At 51.2% G+C, this 20,811-nt stretch overlaps 1 protein-coding gene across 1 annotated transcript; it reads right to left on the bottom strand.

The window, feature by feature from the left end:
* Positions 1-6,859: 6,859 nt before the first annotated feature.
* Positions 6,860-18,972, bottom strand: LOC119954284. Its single transcript, XM_038779378.1, has 4 exons — positions 18,866-18,972; positions 16,957-17,031; positions 13,310-13,463; positions 6,860-8,649 (listed from the first exon to the last, which is right to left on the bottom strand). Exons 2-4 carry the CDS (start codon positions 16,997-16,999, stop codon positions 8,202-8,204), a joined length of 645 nt encoding a protein of 214 aa, XP_038635306.1. The 5' UTR covers positions 17,000-17,031; positions 18,866-18,972; the 3' UTR covers positions 6,860-8,201.
* Between the last annotated feature and the right edge of the window lie 1,839 nt (positions 18,973-20,811).

The raw sequence follows: 20,811 nt of genomic DNA, 5'->3' as shown, positions 1-20,811 counted from the left end.
AGACTTCGACGACGTCAGAAAACAGCTCATGACAGCCGGTGGACCTGAGGGTGATATCCGACAACTCCGTTAAGTCTTTCAATAATCCGGCTACTGCCTTGGCCTTTGGTAAAGTCAATAGAAGGCCAGGGTTTGGACTGAAATATTTGAACTGTCTCCTTGTTATAATGTATGTTATCCGATCTTATATTGGCCTGTATCATGGTTATTGGGTGTTAACAATGGAGCACTATACTGAGGGCGGGATTCTCCCTCTGCAGCAGCGCTCTCACGCCCGCGCATTTCCCCGCGGCGCGGGGGGTGGCCACAATGGGAAACCCCATTAGCCGGCTGCCGGGATGGAGGATCCCACTGCTGGCGGGGTCGCGGCCGCACCAGAAAATGGATCTGGCGGGATCGGGAATCCCCGCCCTAAGTGTTTTATCCTTAAGAATCTCAGGGATCTTCATACATGGTAGCTGTGTCACATGTTAGTCATCTGTCATTTTCTCTTCTTCTCCGTATCTTTGTGATAGTAGTTCTGGTTGTTTGTGACCCTTTCGTTAATCGTGATAGAATCGAGTGTCATCATTGCCGGGAGGTGGGTGGATGCTTTAGCTCTTGAAGGGCTGGCCCAAAATGCAAGAGGGACATTCGACTCCCATTCTCTGTTTGACTTATCCCTTCTCCTCCTTTCCAAGGAGTATGTCTCCTGATAATATTGGTGTGGCCAGAGGGTTAGCCTTACGGGTCCTCATTTGTGTTGAGGAATGTCCGCTGAGAACTATTGAGGCCGTGATTATTTTTGTACTTTTGTCATGTTGGGGTTTGTAAGGTGCTGACTAGATCAGCAATGGTATAGACAGGTCTCTTATCTGAGACAAGAACACTATAAAGACATGATGCCGCCTCTGGTGCGACTTGAGATGGAGGAGGTGCGCTTCCGAATGTGGTGTGAAAATCCTACCCTAGATTTCTCCCAATGGATTGTGCAATGGCGGTACCTAATTTACAACTATGCTGATGTATAATAATCATCACGAGATCCAGGGGGAAAAATTGATTGATCTTATTGGCAGCCCTGCACGTGCTAGTGAAGAAAAAACAAAAATGGGCTTGGAAACGTTACAGGCGGAGATATTGGCCTGAGTGAAAGGGCAGTTGGTGTCATCTAAGATATTGATGCACTGTGATCCATCGAGGATCACTCACCCCCACGTGTGACACCTTCCTGTATGGCACTGGGGCAGTGTATTCCCATCAGTGGATGATGGGATAGGAAGGCCGATGGGTTATGCGTCCAGAACATTGGCCGATGTCGAGCGCCGCGACCCACAAACTGAGAAGGAAGGACTGCCCGTGATATACGCAGTAAAGAGATTTCACCAGTACGTCCATGGGCGTCATTTCACGATGATCATGGCCCATAGAACATAGAACAGTACAGCACAGAACAGGCCCTTCGGCCCTCGATGTTGTGCCGAGCAATGATCACCCTACTTAAACCCACGCAACCCGTAACCCAACAATCCCCCCCCATTAACCTTACACTATGGGCAATTTAGCATGGCCAATCCACCTAACCCGCACATCTTTGGACTGTGGGAGGAAACCGGAGCACCCGGAGGAAACCCACGCACACACGGGGAGGACGTGCAGACTCCACACAGACAGTGACCCAGCCGGGAATCGAACCTGGGACCCTGGAGCTGTGAAGCATTGATGCTAACCACCATGCTACCGTGAGGCCAAATAAGCCCAATAATACCATAAGCCCTCACTCGGCCTCTTTAAGGAAGACAAGATGGTTCCGCCAATAGCTCCGACCAGAATCCAACACTGGCCACTGCTGTGGGCAGTTTATGAGTACAGCTCTGAACATTGTCCAGGAGCACAGATCACACTCAGTCCACTCCCACTGCCTGTAAGCTCCTCATGCCCACCAGTGGCTGACAAATTGACATTGAGCTTCATCGCCACCCTACCATAATGGATGCCCAAGTCCACACACGGACCCTACGCTGGTGCACATCATCTTGCCTGCTGGCTGCACCAAAAAAACCCAGAGGAGCAATGTGTCTATCTGCAAACCAGCAGAAGCTCAGTGTGGAGGTTGGCATCCTCCTCAGGGGAGCTCGCGTGGTCATCCCACGGCCGGGTCAGCGCGCTATCTTACACGATTTGCATAGGAGTACCCGGGGGTTTCCGAGACGAAAGTGCCCACGGGGAGCTTTGTGCGGCGGGAAGGTCTCGACGGCAACATACAGCCAATGGTGCAGCAATGTGCGGCTTGCCAGGAACATCAGACGCTCACTCCGCCAGCCTCGCTCCACCTGTGGGAATGGCCAGGATGCCCTTGGGTGCATTTGCATGCCAGCTCCTCCGGGCCATTTGTGGGATAAATGTTTCTGCGCCTCATGGACGCCCACTCAAAGTGGATGGACACACACCAAATATCTCCCACCACCTCGCCAATCACCATGGAAAAATTTGCACCCATCATTCCGAACTCCTGGGATTCCAGAGTTGCTTGTCATGGACAATGGAAGGTCCTTTACCAGCGAGGAATTCCAGTAGTCCCGGCTGGATCCTGGCTGGGTCCCGACTGCGACTGGATCCCGGCTGGGTCCTGACTGGATCCTGACTGGGTCCTGACTGGATCCTGACTGGGTCCTGACTGGGTCCCGACTGCGACTGGATCCCGGCTGGGTCCTGACTGGATCCTGACTGGGTCCCGGCTGGGTCCCGACTGCGACTGGATCCCGGCTGGGTCCTGACTGAGTCCTGACTGGGTCCCGACTGTGACTGGGTCCCGGCTGGGTCCTGACTGGATCCTGACTGGGTCCTGACTGGATCCCGGCTGCGACTGGATCCCGGCTGGGTCCCGACTGGGTCCCGGCTGGGTCCCGGCTGGGTCCCGGCTGCGACTGGGTCCCGGCTGGTTCCCGGCTGGGTCCCAACTGCGACTGGGTCCCGGCTGGGTCCCGACTGGGTCCCGGCTGCGACTGGGTCCCGGCTGGGTCCCGGCTGCGACTGGGTCCCGGCTGCGACTGGGTCCCGACTGCGACTGGGTCCCGACTGGGTCCCGACTGGGTCCCGACTGGGTCCCGACTGCGACTGGGTCCCGACTGGGTCCCGACTGGGTCCTGGCTGGGTCCTGGCTGGGTCCTGGCTGGGTCCTGGCTGGGTTCCAGCTGGGTTCCGGCTGGGTTCCGACTGCGACTGGGTCCCGGCTGGGTTCCGACTGCGACTGGGTTCCGACTGCGACTGGGTTCCGACTGCGACTGGGTTCCGACTGCGACTGGGTTCCGACTGGGTCCCGGCTGGGTCCCGGCTGGGTTCCGACTGCGACTGGGTCCCGACTGGGTCCCGGCTGGGTCCCGGCTGGGTTCCGACTGCGACTGGGTCCCGACTGGGTCCCGGCTGGGTCCCGGCTGGGTTCCGACTGCGACTGGGTCCCGGCTGGGTCCTGACTGGGTCCCGACTGGGTCCCGGCTGGGTCCCGGCTGGGTTCCGGCTGGGTTCCGACTGCGACTGGGTCCCGGCTGGGTCCCGGCTGCGACTGGGTCCCGACTGAATCCCGGCTGGGTCCCGACTGCGACTGGGTCCCAACTGTGTCCCGGCTGCGACTGGGTCCCGACTGAATCCCGGCTGGGTCCCGACTGCGACTGGGTCCCGGCTGCGACTGGGTCCCGACTGCGACTGGATCCCGGCCTGGTCCCGACTGGGTCCCGGCTGGGTCCCGACTGCGACTGGGTCCCGGCTGCGACTGGGTCCCGACTGCGACTGGATCCCGGCCTGGTCCCGACTGGGTCCCGACTGGGTCCCGACTGGGTCCCGACTGGGTCCCGGCTGGGTTCCGACTGTGTCCCGACTGCGACTGGGTCCCGACTGGGTCCCGACTGCGACTGGGTCCCGGCTGGGTCCCAACTGTGACTGGGTCCCGACTGGGTCCCGACTGGGTCCCGACTGGGTCCCGACTGTGTCCCAACTGCGACTGGGTCCCGACTGGGTCCCGACTGGGTCCCGACTGGGTTCCGACTGCGACTGGGTCCCGGCTGGGTCCCGGCTGGGTTCCGGCTGGGTCCCGGCTGGGTTCCGACTGCGACTGGGTCCCGGCTGGGTTCCGACTGTGACTGGGTCCCGACTGGGTTCCGACTGTGACTGGGTCCCGACTGGGTTCCGACTGTGACTGGGTCCCGACTAGGTTCCGACCGGGTCCTGGCTGGGTTCCAGCTGGGTTCCGGCTGGGTTCCGACTGCGACTGGGTCCCGACTAGGTTCCGACCGGGTCCTGACTGGGTCCCGGCTGGGTTCCGGCTGGGTTCCGACTGCGACTGGGTCCCGGCTGGGTCCTGACTGGGTCCCGGCGGGGTCCCGGCTGCGACTGGGTCCCGGCTGGGTCCTGACTGGGTCCCGGCTGGGTCCCGGCTGGGTCCCGACTGAATCCCGGCTGGGTCCCGGCTGCGACTGGGTCCCGACTGCGACTGGATCCCGGCCTGGTCCCGACTGGGTCCCGACTGTGTCCCGACTGCGACTGGGTCCCGACTGGGTCCCGACTGGGTCCCGACTGTGTCCCGACTGGGTTCCGACTGCGACTGGGTCCCGGCTGGGTCCCGGCTGGGTTCCGGCTGGGTCCCGGCTGGGTTCCGACTGCGACTGGGTCCCGACTGGGTTCCGGCTGGGTTCCGACTGCGACTGGGTCCCGACTGGGTCCCGGCTGGGTTCCGACTGCGACTGGGTCCCGACTGGGTTCCGGCTGGGTTCCGACTGCGACTGGGTCCCGGCTGGGTTCCGGCTGGGTTCCGGCTGCGACTGGGTCCCGACTGCGACTGGGTCCCGGCTGCGACTGGGTCCCGGCTGCGACTGGGCCCCGACTGCGACTGGGTCCCGACTGCGACTGGGTCCCGGCTGCGACTGGGTCCCGACTGGGTCCCGACTGGGTCCCGACTGGGTCCCGGCTGGGTCCCGGCTGGGTCCCGGCTGGGTCCCGGCTGGGTCCCGGCTGCGACTGGGTCCCGACTGCGACTGGGTCCCGGCTGCGACTGGGTCCCGGCTGCGACTGGGTCCTGAGGGTGCCGCTGACTTTCTGGCCGTAAGACCAGACGGATCCTGCGGGCAAAGCCGCAGGATCTGAGAATCCAGCCCGATGTTGTCATGAGACTTACTTGAATGACAAGGATTTTCTCAGTAACTTCATTGCAATGTTAATGTAAGCCCACTTGTGACAATGATAAAGATTATTATTAAAGTTAAAGTAGGACTGGGCAAGGCAGGTTTTCTTCGAACAGTCGTCGGGGATCAATGGTGGTCAATAAAAATGTTTCCTTCAAGGTGGAGAACTGTGCGAAGGTTACGGGGGGTGGATATGTGATTATTAAGGGTCTTTGACGTGGAGAATCTGTTTTGATAATGAATGTGTATGGTCCTGCAAATCATTCCCTGGAGTTTGTTACTGAAGTCTTTGTGGACTATGCGGAGTTAGCCTCAACTAACTCTTTTGTGGGCGGGGACCTTAATTGTCACTTAAACCCCTCAGTGGATAAGCCCCCAGTAAATGGAACCCCCCCACCCCGCTGCTCTGGCACCGGTTTGTGAGGAGATGGGGGGGGAGGGGGTACTGAGACACGTGGATAACACTACATCATCGAATAAAGAATTCACATTTTTGTCAGCTCATCAATGTCACACTAGAGTTGGCTATTTCTTCATATCGAGAGCAATCCTGCAATTGGTATCCGCCTCCTCTCTACGTATTGTGATCTCTGACCATGCTCCTGTTCTCCTTCAGTTTTACTCAAAGGCCTTCCCGCTTGATCGCGGTCATGGCTCATCCACGCGAACTCACTTACAGAATCAGACTGGGTTCATAAAGGGTCGGAATTCTTGCAATAACATCAGGTTACTGAAGGTTACTGAATGTTATCGAAGGTCTTTCAAAAGCGGGCGTCGGGAATGGGTTAGTGATTCCCTTGGAGGCGGCGAAAGCTTTTGACCCAGTGGAATGCGATTCTTTGGTTTATACGTTGCAGAGATTTGGGTTGGGAGAGGAATATGTTAAGTGGATACAGATGCTCCATCGTAGGCCCCTCGCAGCTTATGAATGATTAAACATCTGTGAATTTTAGCCTTCAGACAGGGACCAGGCAAGTCTGTCCCTTACCCCCCCCCTCGATGTTCATATTGGCTATAGACCCTTTGGTGGAGGCGATTAGATAGGAGCCTCTGATCTTTGAGCTGAAGCAACATAAGGTCATGCTTTACACTGAGAATGTGCTGCTTCTCGTATGAAGCCAGGCCTCTCGGTTCCCGCTGTTGTAGAAGAGGCAGCTAGATTTATCACTTTCTCTGGTTACCAGGGGTGGGATTTTACCAGCAGCCCACCGTGGATTTTAGCAGCCCAGGTGGCACTGGCAGGGGCACTGCCAGCTTGGCAATGTCAAGGCAACCAAATAGCATTTTTCCGACATCGGTGATCAGGCCTGGGGGGGGGGGGGGTGCCCTGCCCTTATGACGTGGGGGGCTCAATGACTCCCTTGTAGGTGAGTTTGGACATTTGGGCGTTTGGACATTTGGGACTAAGTGCGACCTCCCAGCTGAGGCTCGGGAATGAGAGAGTCCCGTTCGATAGTGAGGACTTTCTCAGCCAACACCCGGAAACACACAGCTAAACGCATTCAGCACGGGACTTCATTTCCGTTAAATCTCGCCCACTGTTTTTGATGAAGGGCAGCGGACCTATTCCTGCCATTCTGCCCAATATCTATCCCTGAATCAACATCCGAAAAACAGGCCATTGTCTGGGCATCGCCACATTGCTGTGTGCAAATTAAATCCCAACAGTGACTACACTTCAAAAAAAACTTCATTGGTGTCAAGCGTTTTAGGGTATCAAATTTGTATCCTTTTTTTATTATTCAATGCAAGACAATAAAAACAGTACATAAGCTATTATGTTCAAAAGTCATTTGCAAACTTTGATAGCACCTCACCAATTTAGCATTCCCAATAATATTAACATTATAAATGCAATTACCATTAAGTATAAGCGTCACTAATTGTTATATATTTTCAGAAAGAAGTCAAGACATTATTTATTAATTGGATACTTCCATGTCCCCGGAATTTTCTTAGTATTTTTCCCATCCGACACGGACAGAGAGGATTAAGACTGGAATATCTCTTGCACGCTCTTGGTGCATTTCTCTCAGCTGATGGCATTGTGGAATTTTTCTCATCCTACGAATTATCTTTATCATTCGGGCTTGTGAGAATTCAGCTGAAGCTGTCTATCTGACTGACTGTCTTTTTATATCATCTTCTCTGTAAGATTAGGCATTGGCAGCTTCAACATTTCAACTTATTTCCCTCTATGCTTTGCAGCTGGAGCACTCCATATTTTCCATCCTCAATGTGGAAAAAGTTCAATGGACAGTGATGTATTTTTCCTCTCCCCTCGCCATTACCCTGTCCAATCGTGTCCATCTCTCACCGCTGACAGACGCATTGCAAAAGATTTTCAGACTACAACAACCCTGAAGTCATCTCCAGTCCCTCCCAAGCACGATGTTGTATTTTGAACGTAACAAACCCCCTAAAGCATTTCAAGATTCCTCTCTTTGGGCAATTCATTTCCAGATCGGCACGTGACACCTCCAATCCCTGGGCAGCTTGTAATAGATTCTCCACTTGTGGCCAAAATCCAGGGATGGGCGGAAACCGGTTTTAATATATTAGTTATTAAGAACTATCTACTTATGAGTTATTTTATTCAAGGTTCACATTTTTTTTGCAACGTAATCTGATTGGGGAAATAACATGATATCATCACATTTGAAAATGAAAATGGCTTATTGTCACAAGTAGGCTTCAAATGAAGTTACTGTGAAAAGCCCCTAGTCGCCACATTCTGGCGCCTGTCCGGGGAGGCTGGTACGGGTATGGCTGAGAGGTAGGTCTTAACGTGCATCCAAGGGACCCCGGAAAGTGTCACGGGGACCATTAATTCACAGAATTGCAACGTTGGTTTCGAAAATAAAAGAAAATGCTTAGTTCATGCCAAATTTTGCCACACCAACTATAATATGTTTACATTAATACCAATATAGAATGGGGGCTGGTTACATTATGATTGGTTTGAAATATCAAATTAAATTCTCTGTCCCAAATTAACTTCATCGGGGTTAGAACCCATTCAGCGTATTTTTAAATTGAAGCTGTTGTTTATGCGCCGAGACCCGCCAATATTTGAAATCCGTCCTTTGTCGCTTGAACCACACTTGTCAGATAATGTTTCACATCTTGAATTCGCTTGGTGATGTTTGCAGCGTAGGGAGCGGCTAAGGGGGTTTCCTCCAATTCGTGGATCGCCTCGTGGTATAAATCATCCAAATTATGAGCTACCTCAGTGTCATTCAGATTGTGATGACCGATGGTTTTCTGAATCGTCAGCAGTTTCTCGTGCATGTCGGAGACTGTTTCGTTTCCAATTACTTCATTCAGCTGTTCAACAGCATTCAGCAGCATGGTGTTGATCACGATGCTCTTGTCTAAAAGGTAGTTTTTGATGGGGCGCCCCTTCCATGTGATATCTTCAGACAATGGGGTTACATGTTTCAATGAACTTTCAAACAAGTTGTTGAAAATCGCTTCGAAATCTGTCAAGTTTGCTCTTGTTGGGGAAAAAAAATGACAGAGCCAATTTTTACATAAACATACATAAAACCTACAACATAGAAATAGGTTAATAAGACCAACATGTTTAGGTTTATATTCCACACGAGACTCCTCCTCCTCTGCCCTTGTATATCTTCTATTCTCATTCAAATGTGAAGCAAACCCTTCCTTAATAATACTCTGTTTATGCAATCTATTTTTCAGCCATTGCTCTGTTACTTTAGCTTCCTTGATGCAAATACACACGAGAATGAACAAAGCCTAAAGTGGTTGTGTGCTCGCGTTTGGGCACAGGGCAGCGATTCCAAACCTGCACTGCACCCCTGCCTGGAGCCTTCACCCCCAATTGAAATTGAGGCCAGTAGCCCTGAAACTTGGTGCTGCCTCCTCATCGACCTGATTAGCCCAAGCAGATCCAATGGGTGGGATTCTCCGTTGCCCAACGCCGATGTCGTAATCGCCGATCGGGCGGAGAATCCTCTTTGACGCCAGAATCGGGGGCGGTGCCTGTTTTTGGATGCTCCGCCCTCTCCGAAACGGCATCATCGGGGAGTATGCGGCCCGCCGTTGGGACGTCCTCAGGACATCACCTGAAGGCCCTCCCCCGATGCTCCGCCCCCGATGGGCCAAATTCCCGACGGCGCGGGACTCGTGCGCTCACGTGTCCAGCGCCGCCACAGTCGGGGGGGGAGGAGCCTTTCTGCTGGCCGGAGGGGGGGGGGGGGGGCTTCGGTGGGGGCTGGTGGGGGGGGGGAGGGAATTGGTGAGGAGGTGGTCCGGGGGGGGCGGTGAGGGAGGTTACAGGGGGGCACTATCTAGCAGGCCGGGTCGGCACGAGGCCGGTGCCATGTTGTACGGCGCAGCCTCTGCAGGTCATTGCCGTGCACACGCACGGCCATGGACCCGGAAATTCTCCGGCCGTTTATATCGGGAACACTGGGCGTTTTCCGTGACGCGGCAGCTAGCCCCCCCCCCCACCCCACCCACCGGATGGAGCATCCGGCACTGACTTTTCCATCGTAAATCTAGACACTTGCTCCGGACATAGCCTCAAAATCGGACAATCCAGCCCCGTGTTGTGCTTCCCTGAGAACACAGCGGATGGTACAACCCGTCTGTTCCTCTGAAGTGTGATCTGGGGAGCGGTGTGGTATTGTAGGCTGCCTGTACCAACACTATAAGCTGCATATGTGAAGAGAGAGGGCTCCTCGGCCTATGGTGAAATGCTGGGGTCCCTGGTGGAAGAGGTTGAAGGGAGAACAGCTGATGTTTCTGAGGGGGCAGCTGGCCCTCGTGGCAAACGCTCAGAAGGGAACAGGTCTCTCAGACAGCTTTATATCCCTGTTGACTAGCCTGGAGGATTCTGGCTCCAAATTGACAGAGGATATCGGGTAGAGCTTCCCCTCTGCACAGCCTCTGCTCCCACGGCAGCCTCCACACCCTCCGGTGAGTTTGTGGGGCCAGTACCTGTGAAGATACAGGAGCTGCCCCCACCCAGAAACTCACCACAACCTCCCCCCCCCGCCCCGCCCAAAAAAACTCCACAGAACTTCCACAAATATTGGCTGGAATTCTCCGGTCATCGGGATTCACTTTTCCCACTGGCAGCCCACACTCGCCAGCTGGTTTCACGGGAGCGTGGGCTGGTTTCAAGGGGAAATCTCAGCGACGAGCAGCGGGAAGATAGAATTCCACTGTCAGGGAAGGGCGCACGGCCGTGGAATCACGTAGCCTGGTGGACCGGATAATCCCGCCAATCGTAATCACTCAAATTGGTCTAAATCGGTTTGCTTGCAAATGGGATGGTTGGCCCTTTGAATAGTGCTACCGTTGGGGGGTCCCTCTCAAAGCTGCCGCGCATGTGTCCTTTGCTGAGCGAGTAGAGAATGCATTTTGTGAGCAGGTGCACTCCAGGTTTGAAACTCGTGCATCAATTCAGTGGGAATGCAATCCTGCCAGCACAGGGACAGGTCAACGAACATCCTTTCCACTCCCTTCCTGACAAGTATATCCTTGATTAATAAGGGGATCGGGGGTTATGTGGAGAAGGCAGGAGAATGGGGATGAGAAAAATATCAGCCATGATTGAATGGCGGAGCAGACTCGATGGGCCGAGTGGCCTAATTCTGCTCCTATATCTTATGGCCTTATGGTCTTCGATAAGGAGTTCAAAACTGTACACAGTACTCCAGGTGCGGACTCACCAAGGCTCTGTAAAATTACAGCCAGACATCTGTACCCCTGTACTTTAACCCTCTTGTGACAAAAGCCAACATACTATTTGCTTTTCCAATACACCTGCATGAACTCCCGCCTTAACGCATCATGTGATTGGGTAACCAGCCCTCTAATGTACATATGTACATCCTCCAGCTGAGTTAAACCACTGTTACGACAAAAAGAGCAAATATTGATAAGTTACGGGGGTAGTTCGAGTGTCCGGACTCTCTATGGGGGCGTATGGAGGTGGTTTCGTGTAGAGGGTTGAGTCTGAGGGTTTGGTCACTGCGCCATTCCCGTTTGCCCTGCTAGATCCTCTGCGAGCCAGTGGTGAGAGCCACTTTGAGGATTTGGAATGAGTTTAGACAGCACTTCAAACTGGGTTTCACGTCACTGCTGGCTCTGATCTGCAGGAGCCATAGGTTTGTGCCGTCTGGCTTAGATTCATTGTTCAGGGCGTGGGTGAGGGAGGGGTTGGAAAGGTTTAGGGACACATTTCTGGAAGGTAGATTCGCCGGTCCAGGTGAGCTACAGAGCATTCCGGCTCCCAAAAGGGAATGTCTTCAGGTACTTGCTGGTGTGAGATTTTTAACGCAAGGAGCCATCTTCATTACAGCCTTCATTTATCGACAGGGTCCTGTCCTTGGCCGAGTTAGGGGAGGATAGGATTTCGGAGTTCTATGGGCAGAGATGTTGGCGACGGGCGGGCATCTTTGGAGGAGGGTAAAGAGGAAGTCGGAGGCTGAGCTGGGTTTGGTCTTGGAGGGAGGGGGAGGGGGGAGGAGGTTGGAATGAGGCCCTTTGCAAGTCTCACATCCTCATGTGCGAGGTTAAGCCTGATCCAGTCCAAGGAGATGCACAGGGCGCACCTGGTTAGGGCGTGTATGAGTGGAGGACAGGTGCAAGGGGTGCTCTGGGGGCCGGTGAATCATGCGCACATGATTTGGCTTTGCCCCAAGCTTGTTAGTTTCTGGGTCCTTCTCCTTCTTTGGTACAATGGATGTGATTTTATGGCCACGCTGGGCCCGTACAGCAGCTCGCCGCAGCGCAGCGTGGCCGACAGTAGCCAGGAGATTCCGCTCTTGCGATCTCCCTGGCTTGCATTGCCTCACAATCTCACAAGATGTTGCGATGTAAATCCCATCCAATGTGGGCGGGATCAATTTTTAGCAAATCTGCATATTAAAGCAAGACAGCTAGTCTCACTTTAATGAGCAGATTCCCAAGTTACCCCTTTGCTCTGGAGACCTTGGATGAGCACCATTCAGTACTGGTCTCCAGGAATGGGGACCAGACGGAATGCCACTCATGGGAATCTCTCAGGGAATTGGAGTCCCCCAGGTGCATGCCCTGTGGGCAGGATGGTATCACTGCTAGTGTCACTTGGGCACCCTGACACTGGCAGCCTAGCACCCTGACAGTGCCACCTCGGTGCCAGCCTGGCAGTGCCAAGCTGGTGTGTTTCGTGTGCTGGCAATCAGGCAGGGGGTGTCCTGTGTGGGTGTGGTTTGGGATGGTAGGGAGTCATGTCAGAGGCCTCGGAGACTGCGACGCATTTAAAACTGGCATCCCGATCTCCCTGTGATCAATGGTATCGGTAACTGCCATAACTGTACCTTACCTTTAATACATTGGCCCTTTAAGACCGGGCTTGGAACCCTGGGGGACTCCGCCTCTGGCTCCGCCCCCAGGAAACGGTATATAAGGTGATGCTCACTGGGCAGCGTGCTGTGAGCACACTTCTCAGCAGCTGTCCGGTTCTCTGGTAATTAAAGCCTTTGAATTGCCAATCTTCTCTCCTGTGTCGTAATTGAGGGTATTACACTCCCGCTACACTGAGGTGTTCCAGCGAGCGAAACCCCACAGTGCAGAAAACAGGGCTATGTAAGGCCTCAGACCCACGTTCCCCGCTGAGGTACCCTATCTAACATGGGTGGTGTTTTCTCGACTTGTGTTACTCGGCACTGCAAGCTCAATGTGCTCGCTGTGGGACTTTGTTCCCTTTTAGTGAACTCGTGCTCACTGTCAGGGACTGCAGCCATGCTGGTGGCCATTCTTGGAGTGTTGAACTCACCAGAGCTGCAGATGGGGACGAGGGTATATGCTCTACTTGACCTCGCTAATGGCCCGGAGGTGCGTTCTGCTCGGTTGGAGGTCCCCTGTGCCGCCTAAAGCCTCGGTATTGCTGGGGAACCCAATGGAATTTTTGCACGTGGAAAAAAGTATATCATGAGGGGATTGGTGGAAGGGGTCAACTCGAGGGAACCAATCACTGTCAGCTTTTGTATCGATGGTACTGGCTTTTAAATTAGTAAAATGTTACCAGTTGCTTCACAAGGATATAATGAAACAAATAAAGGTAGAGAGAGAAGTAGAACTACTCTCTGAAGACAATTCATTTGATAGTTTTAATAAACTCGTAGCTAACTACTTACATTATTGCTTTGCCAACTTCAGTCTGTGCCAAAACATTCACGCTAAAGCCAGTTAACTCATTCATTATATTTGATATGTCCCAATAAAGCTGTCGCACGTGAACAGAATTGTTTGTTTGGGTTTCATTGGCGGGGATGGCAGCACCCTGGGTACCTGAAGAAGAAAAGCAACAGAAAAAAACAAATTGTTTAGTGGTGTTTTTTATGCATTATTAATGTAAAGACTATGTGAAGACCTCCCTATTACTAAACTGTGCGTTTTCTCCGCACTCCCTTCTCCAAAGACATGGGCCAGGATTTTTGGGATGGGCTGGTTTCCCAATCCGCCATTCAAAGAGTCGGTGGGGAACATAGAACATAGAACAGTACAGCACAGAACAGGCCCTTCGGCCCTCAATGTTGTGCCGAGCCATGATCACCCTACTCAAACCCACGTATCCACCCTATACCCGTAACCCAACAACCCCCCCCTTAACCTTACATTTATTAGGACACTACGGGCAATTTAGCATGGCCAATCCACCTAACCCGCACATCTTTGGACTGTGGGAGGAAACCGGAGCACCCGGAGGAAACCCACGCAGACACGGGGAGGACGTGCAGACTCCGCACAGACAGTGACCCAGCCGGGAATCGAACCTGGGACCCTGGAGCTGTGAAGCATTTATGCTAACCACCATGCTACCCTGCTGCCCACAGATCTCTGTCAAAGCTGTCTGTCCCACAGCCAGTTCACACTCCCGCGAGCATTAATTGGCTTCGGGCAACTCTTTCACCTCCTCCCTCAGGGGGAGGTCCCACCTCAGGGGGCTGCCGGACAATCTGATTGGCAGACAGCTCTCTAGTCCTTGCAGCGCCAAAGGCCACAGTGGACGTGATTGGGACTGCGTGCAGTTCTGGTCGCCACATTACCAGAAGGATGTGGAAGCTTTAGAGAGGGTGCAGAGGAGGTTCACCAGGATGTTGCCTGGATGGAGGGTGCTAGCTATGAAGAAAGGTTGAGTAGATTAGGATTGTTTTTGTTGGAAAGACGGAGGTTGAGGGGGGACCTGATTGAGGTCTACAAAATTATGAGAGGTATGGACAGGGTGGATAGCAACAAGCTTTTTCCAAGAGTGGGGGTGTCAATTACAAGGGGTCATGATTTGAAGGTGAGAGGGGAAACATTTAAGGGAGATGTGCGTGGAAAGTTTTTTACGCAGAGGGTGGTGGGTGCCTGGAATGCATTGCCAGCGGAGGTGGTAGAGGCGGGCACGATAGAATCATTTAAGATGCATCTGGACAGATATATGAACGGGTGGGGAACAGAGAGAAGTAGACCTTGGAAAATAGGCGACAGTTTTAGATAAAGGATCTGGATCGGCACAGGCTGGGAGGGCCGAAGGGCCTGTTCCTGTGCTGTAATCCCCCCCCCCCCCACCATCACCTCACCTATAAACCTGCTGGCAGGGGAATGTAAAATGGGGTCCTGATCTTTGCTGCTGGACAGACTGATGAGTGTCTACAGCCAGACAAAGCCCAGTCTGCTGTTGGCTGTGGATTAGTGGGTAGCTGAGAGATGCTGCTATTCAGATTCGATGTTAAACTGAAGTCCCACATGCGCCTTCAGGTAGATGTAAAAATATCCCAGGGCACCATTTTGAAGAGCAGTAAAGGGGAGTGCTTCCTCACAGCCTGGCCAGTACCTACTCTCAATCAATCACCAAATCCGAGCAGACGGTGATTATTGCATGACTTGGAGTTTGCTGAGTGTAATCCGGTTGCCTTGTTTCCCAGTTAGTGACTATATGCCAAAATAAGTGCTTCATTGGGTGTCAAGCACTTTGGGACACCTGCTCAGCATGAAAAGCGCTATTTTAATAACGTTTCTCACCTTTCCTTTCTCAGCTGATGTCCACCTTCCAGCTGAGGGTGCTGGATCACCATGAGGATCAAAGCTGAAGGTCACTGTCATGGCAACAGATCAACCGGCCAATAAGAACATAAGAATATAAGAACTAGGAGCAGGAGTAGGCCATCTGGCCCCTCGAGCCAGCTCCGCCATTCAATGAGATCATGGCTGATCTTTTGTGGACTCAGCTCCACTTTCCGGCCCGAACACCATAACCCTTAATCCCTTTTTTCTTCCAAAAACTATCTATCTTAACCTTAAAAACATTTAATGAAGGAGCCTCAACTGCTTCACTGGGCAAGGAATTCCATAGATTCACAACCCTTTGGGTGAAGAAGTTCCTCCTAAACTCAGTCCTAAATCTACTTCCACTTATTTTGAGGCTATGCTCCCTAGTTCTGCTTTCACCCACCAGTGGGAACAACCTGCCCGCATCTATCCTATCTATTCCCTTCATAATTTTAAATGTTTTGATAAGATCCCCCCTCATCCTTCTAAATTCCAACGAGTACAGTCCCAGTCTACTCAACCTCTCCTCATAATCCAACCCCATTCAGCTCTGGGATTAACCTCGTGAATCTCCTCTGCACACCCTCCAGTGCCAGTACGTCCTTTCTCAAGTAAGGTGACCAAAACTGAACACAATACTCCAGGTGTGGCCTCACTAACACCTTATACAATTGCAGCATAACCTCCCTAGTCTTAAACTCCATCCCTCCAGCAATGAAGGACAAAATTCCATTCGCCTTCTTAATCACCTGTAAACCAACTTTCTGTGACTCATGCACTAGCACACCCAGGTCTCTCTGCACAGCAGCATGCTTTAATATTTTATTGTTTAAATAATAATCCCATTTGCTGTTATTCCTACCAAAATGGATAACCTCACATTTGTCAACATTGTATTCCATTTGCCAGACCCTAGCCCATTCACTTAACCTATCCAAATCCCTCTGCAGACTTCCAGTATCCTCTGCACTTTTCGCTTTACCACTCATCTTAGTGTCATCTGCAAACTTGGACACATTGCCCTTGGTCCCCAACTCCAAATCATCTATGTAGATTGTGAACAATCGTGGGCCCAACACGGATCCCTGAGGGACACCACTATCTACTGATCGCCAACCAGAGAAGCACCCATTAATCCCCACTCTTTGCTTTCTATTAATGAACCAATCCTCTATCCATGCTACTACTTTACCCTTAATGCCATGCATCGCCTCCAGTCTAACTGGGGAACATGTTATGTGGCCTTGGTTACCACAACCTCACCAAGACTATTTTAAACTGGCCGTACATGAGGTGCCTGAGGTGGGGACTTTTTTCAACTTCTGCTCCTCTTACAGAAAGACACTTCCAGTGAATGCATCCCATTTAACAATGCAACCAAAATCATAACCTCAATGGATAACTGGAAGGAAATGTGTTCCATTCTGCACTTCAGCATGGTAAACCCATTGAGGTATATATGAGCAGGACCTTTAATTTGCATCTGGACCATTCTATGCAGAGCTGGGATTGCTGAATGCCCACATTTAGCGCAAAATATGGCTTCCGGCCCCAAAACCCCTCACGCATGGGAGAATTGAGCTTGAATCTTGCCACTCGCATTCGATTCGTATTTCTAAAACCATAAACACCCTTTTGTGCTACACAGCCAGTGGAATCTCCACGCTAAAAGTCTGTCAACGCTCTGATATTTGTGCTTCCTGTTATTTGTGTTTTGCTTTAGTTTGAAAGGTTTTTGTTTTTTTACCTTTGACCACAAGGATCATCGTAATAGCTGCAAGTATCTTCATACTGTGTCAGGTCTTCAAACCTCTGTAAACAGCTGGAGAATGGAACGGGTTTAAACATTACATTCAGATTGATTTATGGAATACAGGGTTCATTATCAACAATGTAAATTCATCAGCAAACCTACAAAGGAAACGTAGAATTAAATTATTAAAGAAATTAATTGTTAACGTTTCGAGTCCTCTGGAGATATGTTACCTCTTCTTCAGAAGTTCCCAAGTTCCAAAGTAAAGTCGTATTGAACTCGAAATGTTAATAGTGACAGGTGCAGAAAACTGAAATATTAACAATGTTTTAGGAGCAGGACTGTTCCCCTGAATTAGATATGAACTCTGAACGTTAGCCATTGATAGCTTTGTGTTCGAACTCTTCCCACAATGCCTAACCTTGGTTCCTTAAATTTTTAGTACAATTATTCAAAACATGACAATTACAAGCATTGGAGTGCCTTTATTGAGGTGGTATCAGACTGTCTGGCTCTGACTGCCAATCTTGCCCAGATAGAGAGACCTGGGGCGGGATTCTCCAACCCCCTCCCGGGCCTGTGCCATGGGGGCACTTTTTCTTCCGCCTTCGCCATGGTCTTCACCATGGCGGAGGCGGAAGAGACCTCCTCCCCTGCGCATGCGCCGGGATGACGTCAGCAGCCGCTGACGCTCCGACGCGTGCGCGGACTTACGCTGTCTGGCGAAGTCCATTCGGCCCCGGCTGGCGTGGCGCAAAAAGGACATTCATGCCAGCTGGCGGAGCGCCAACCACTCTGGCGCGGGTCTAGCCCCTCAATGTGAGGGCTTGACCCCTAAAGGTGCGGACACTTTGGCACCTTTGGGGCGGCCTGACGCCGGAGTGGTTCACGCCACTCCAACACGCCGGGACCCCCCGCCCCGCTGGGTAGGGGTGAATCCCGGTCCTGTTCTTGTTTAGAGGCAGAGGCAGAATTCCCAGTTGTTAGGAGTTACTCACAGTTCAACTGCAATCTCTAAATATTCAATTAGCAATGAGTCAAATCAAGTGGTCAGAATCTCTAGATGGACATTAAGTTGCCACCACATCAGAACTCCAGCACGAGAAGGCTCAAAACTCATTGGGCATTGAGAATGCTTCCTCAAGGGACTTTCACATCGGCTTGTCATAGAATTGGACATAATATTGCAATATTAGCACCACTGTGAAGCAGGAGTTGTTCGCAGTAACATTGCCTTACACCTGGACCCTTAACGCCTCATATACCTTTTATGAAATTAGCTTGTTTGCATTGTTTGAAATGCAGAAATTTAAAGTAACTAATTTTTCATTGCTGAACAAACCCAATCAGAGTGTTGCAGTCAATTTTCATAAATCCATCCTGCAAGGAATCAATTGAGTAAAGATAATTACAATTTGAATCAATGCCCTCGGACACGTTGATTTCATCTATCTGTGAATCTGTAATGACAGTGATTAAACTTTAGGTGTCATGTCGTGTCACAGATGCCAATGATTTGCCAATGTATCTAACGGTATAAAAATCTGTTGTTTTCTCCCCCGTTTCAGAGAAGTACAGAACCCCCTCTATTAGCCTCAGAATCACAACAAGGTTTTAAAGGGGTCAAGATGGGAATGAGATGATTTCTCCACTTGCCCGGTTTAGGAATACATACGACAATTGTAGTGCCATTGGCTCAGACTGACTAAATCAACCCAGGCCAGATAAGAGGCCAGGGAATTTCCCATTCAGAGTGGCTCAAAGCTACACTAGGAAATCAGCCAAGGAGCCTTTTCGGGACCTGAACAAAATTGGACGTTAAACAGGGCTTTTCACTGAGCCAAAACGTCCTCTTACAATTTTGTAAGTTTAAACCTCAGGAAACATGAGGACCATCTCTTACCTGGATCAGATTAGTCCTCCTGTTCGCTGTATGTCTGCTTTCCAAACCTCAGATTTCCGAGATTTATTAACTTGCTGTTATCTCGTGTGTCTGATAAGGGAAGGAACAGTCAACTAATCTGAGTTACATATTTCTTTCATGTGGAAATCCAGGATCAAGGATCAAGAATTTTGGCCACGCAGTGTTTACGTCCAGTAAAGATTAACAGAACAAAGTTACCAGTTGATGCATGTCTAATCTAATTAAACAGTAAACTAGTTACCTCTGTGCTCAATTGTACCTGTATCTGTCTATAAAGTTGCTACCAACAGCCCTGTACATAACGTAAGTCCATCGTTTGAGGGAATGCTCCTGAAAACTGTTTTCAAAAACAAAAGTTGGAAATTGATACAGTATTTCCGCTCCATCTGCTACTTTCCCGTCTCTCTCGCACATGGCCAAAACCCAGGCCCAAGCTCTGAACCTACATCTCCCACCAGCTTCTCTACCATGGGCTTGTTCAGTAACCATGCAATGAAATGAAATGAAAATCGCTTATTGTCACAAGTAGGCTTCAAATGAAGTTACTGTGAAAAGCCCCTAGTCGTCACATTCCGGCGCCTGTTCGGGGAGGCTGGTACGGGAATTGAACCGTGCTAAACCAGCCCCTGACCCATGACCCAGTCAATAAGATTAAGTGTATTTATTACACGCCAAATAGTTCGTAACAAGTCATAGGATATGTTTAATCAACTTCAAATGGTAAAAACCGCTTCATCATTGACCTTCCTTCCATCGTAAGCTCATCAGTGGGGATGTTCATCAATGATTGCACAATGTTCAGCACCGTTTGCAACTCATCAGACACTGAAGCAGTCAATGTCCACATGCAAAAAGATCTGGATAACATCCAGGGTTCGGCTGGTAAGTGATCAGCAACATTCGCACCACACAAGTGCCAGGCAATGACCCTCTCCAATGAAAGAGATTCAAATCTTGACATTCAATGGCATTACCATCACTGAATTCCCCCGTGATCAACATAATGATGGTTACCATTGACCAGAAAATGAACTGGGCCAGCTGTATAAATACTGTTGCTACAAGAGCAGGTCAGAGATTTGGATTTCTGAGGGGAGTAACTCACCTCCCGATTTTCCCAAACCTCATCCAGCATCCAGAAGGCACAAGCCAGGCATGTGACGCAATGTTCTTAACCTGCCTGGGTGACTGCAACTCCAACAACACTCAAGAATATTTCATAACACTTTACAGAAAGTGACTGCACCAACTTACCTGTTGGAGGGTTCTCAAGCCTCTCCTCACCCCACCTCTTAAGAGCAAGGCACCCATGTACCCCACCCCTGGCATGGGCAACCTGGCACCCACACACCTTGACACTGCCATCCTGGCACCCTGGCTGTTCCCCTGCCAGCCTGGCAATGCCAACCGGGAAACCTTTCCTCATAAGACAACAGATCCCTTGCTGGTATTAGCTAGTGTAGAGTTTTTCAAACTACGGGTTGGGACCCGCGGGTGGGTCGCAGGCGGATGTTGGGAGTGTCGCGGAGTGATCGGTCGCAGCATTCCTGATTGCGGGAGAAGCGCTCAACGGGTGCAACCGGCTTTTAAGAATGCTGTGTGCGGCATCCAGCAGCAACAGCATGGCCCTGAATATGGGGATAAGGAGTTTACCCCCCTGAAGGTGATCGAGGCCCAACGTGAACTCCAGGGCAAGATCACCTAACCGATGGGGGAATTACCTACTGAAGTATACAGGATGCTGGCAGACTGTGGAATGTGGAACAGTCCTTCAAGACAAGAAACAGAAAAAACTACTGTGTCGCCTGTCAGGAGCTGGGTTCTGATGTGGACAAGGACAACCCACAAACGGCCCTGTCTCAAGGGAGGGAGCGACAGCGTATCTGCAGGAGGCACAGTTCTCTGTTACATTAGCTCCGGCACAT

This window comes from Scyliorhinus canicula, chromosome 19 (genome assembly GCF_902713615.1).
Source record: "Scyliorhinus canicula chromosome 19, sScyCan1.1, whole genome shotgun sequence".
In the NCBI taxonomy this organism is placed as follows: Eukaryota; Metazoa; Chordata; class Chondrichthyes; order Carcharhiniformes; family Scyliorhinidae; genus Scyliorhinus; species Scyliorhinus canicula.
Note: the sequence above shows the minus strand (reverse complement) of the source record. Positions and strands in the feature narration are given on the sequence as shown.

Coding starts and splice junctions, on each gene's coding strand:
- LOC119954284 (XM_038779378.1), bottom strand. CDS start 16,999: ATGAAGATACTTGCAGCTATTACGATGATCCTTGTGGTCAAAG. Junction 13,464..16,956: donor GATGATCCTTGTGGTCAAAG/GTAAAAAAACAA, acceptor TTTCTTCTTCAG/GTACCCAGGGTGCTGCCATC. Junction 8,650..13,309: donor GAAGTTGGCAAAGCAATAAT/GTAAGTAGTTAG, acceptor TTCCCCAACAAG/AGCAAACTTGACAGATTTCG.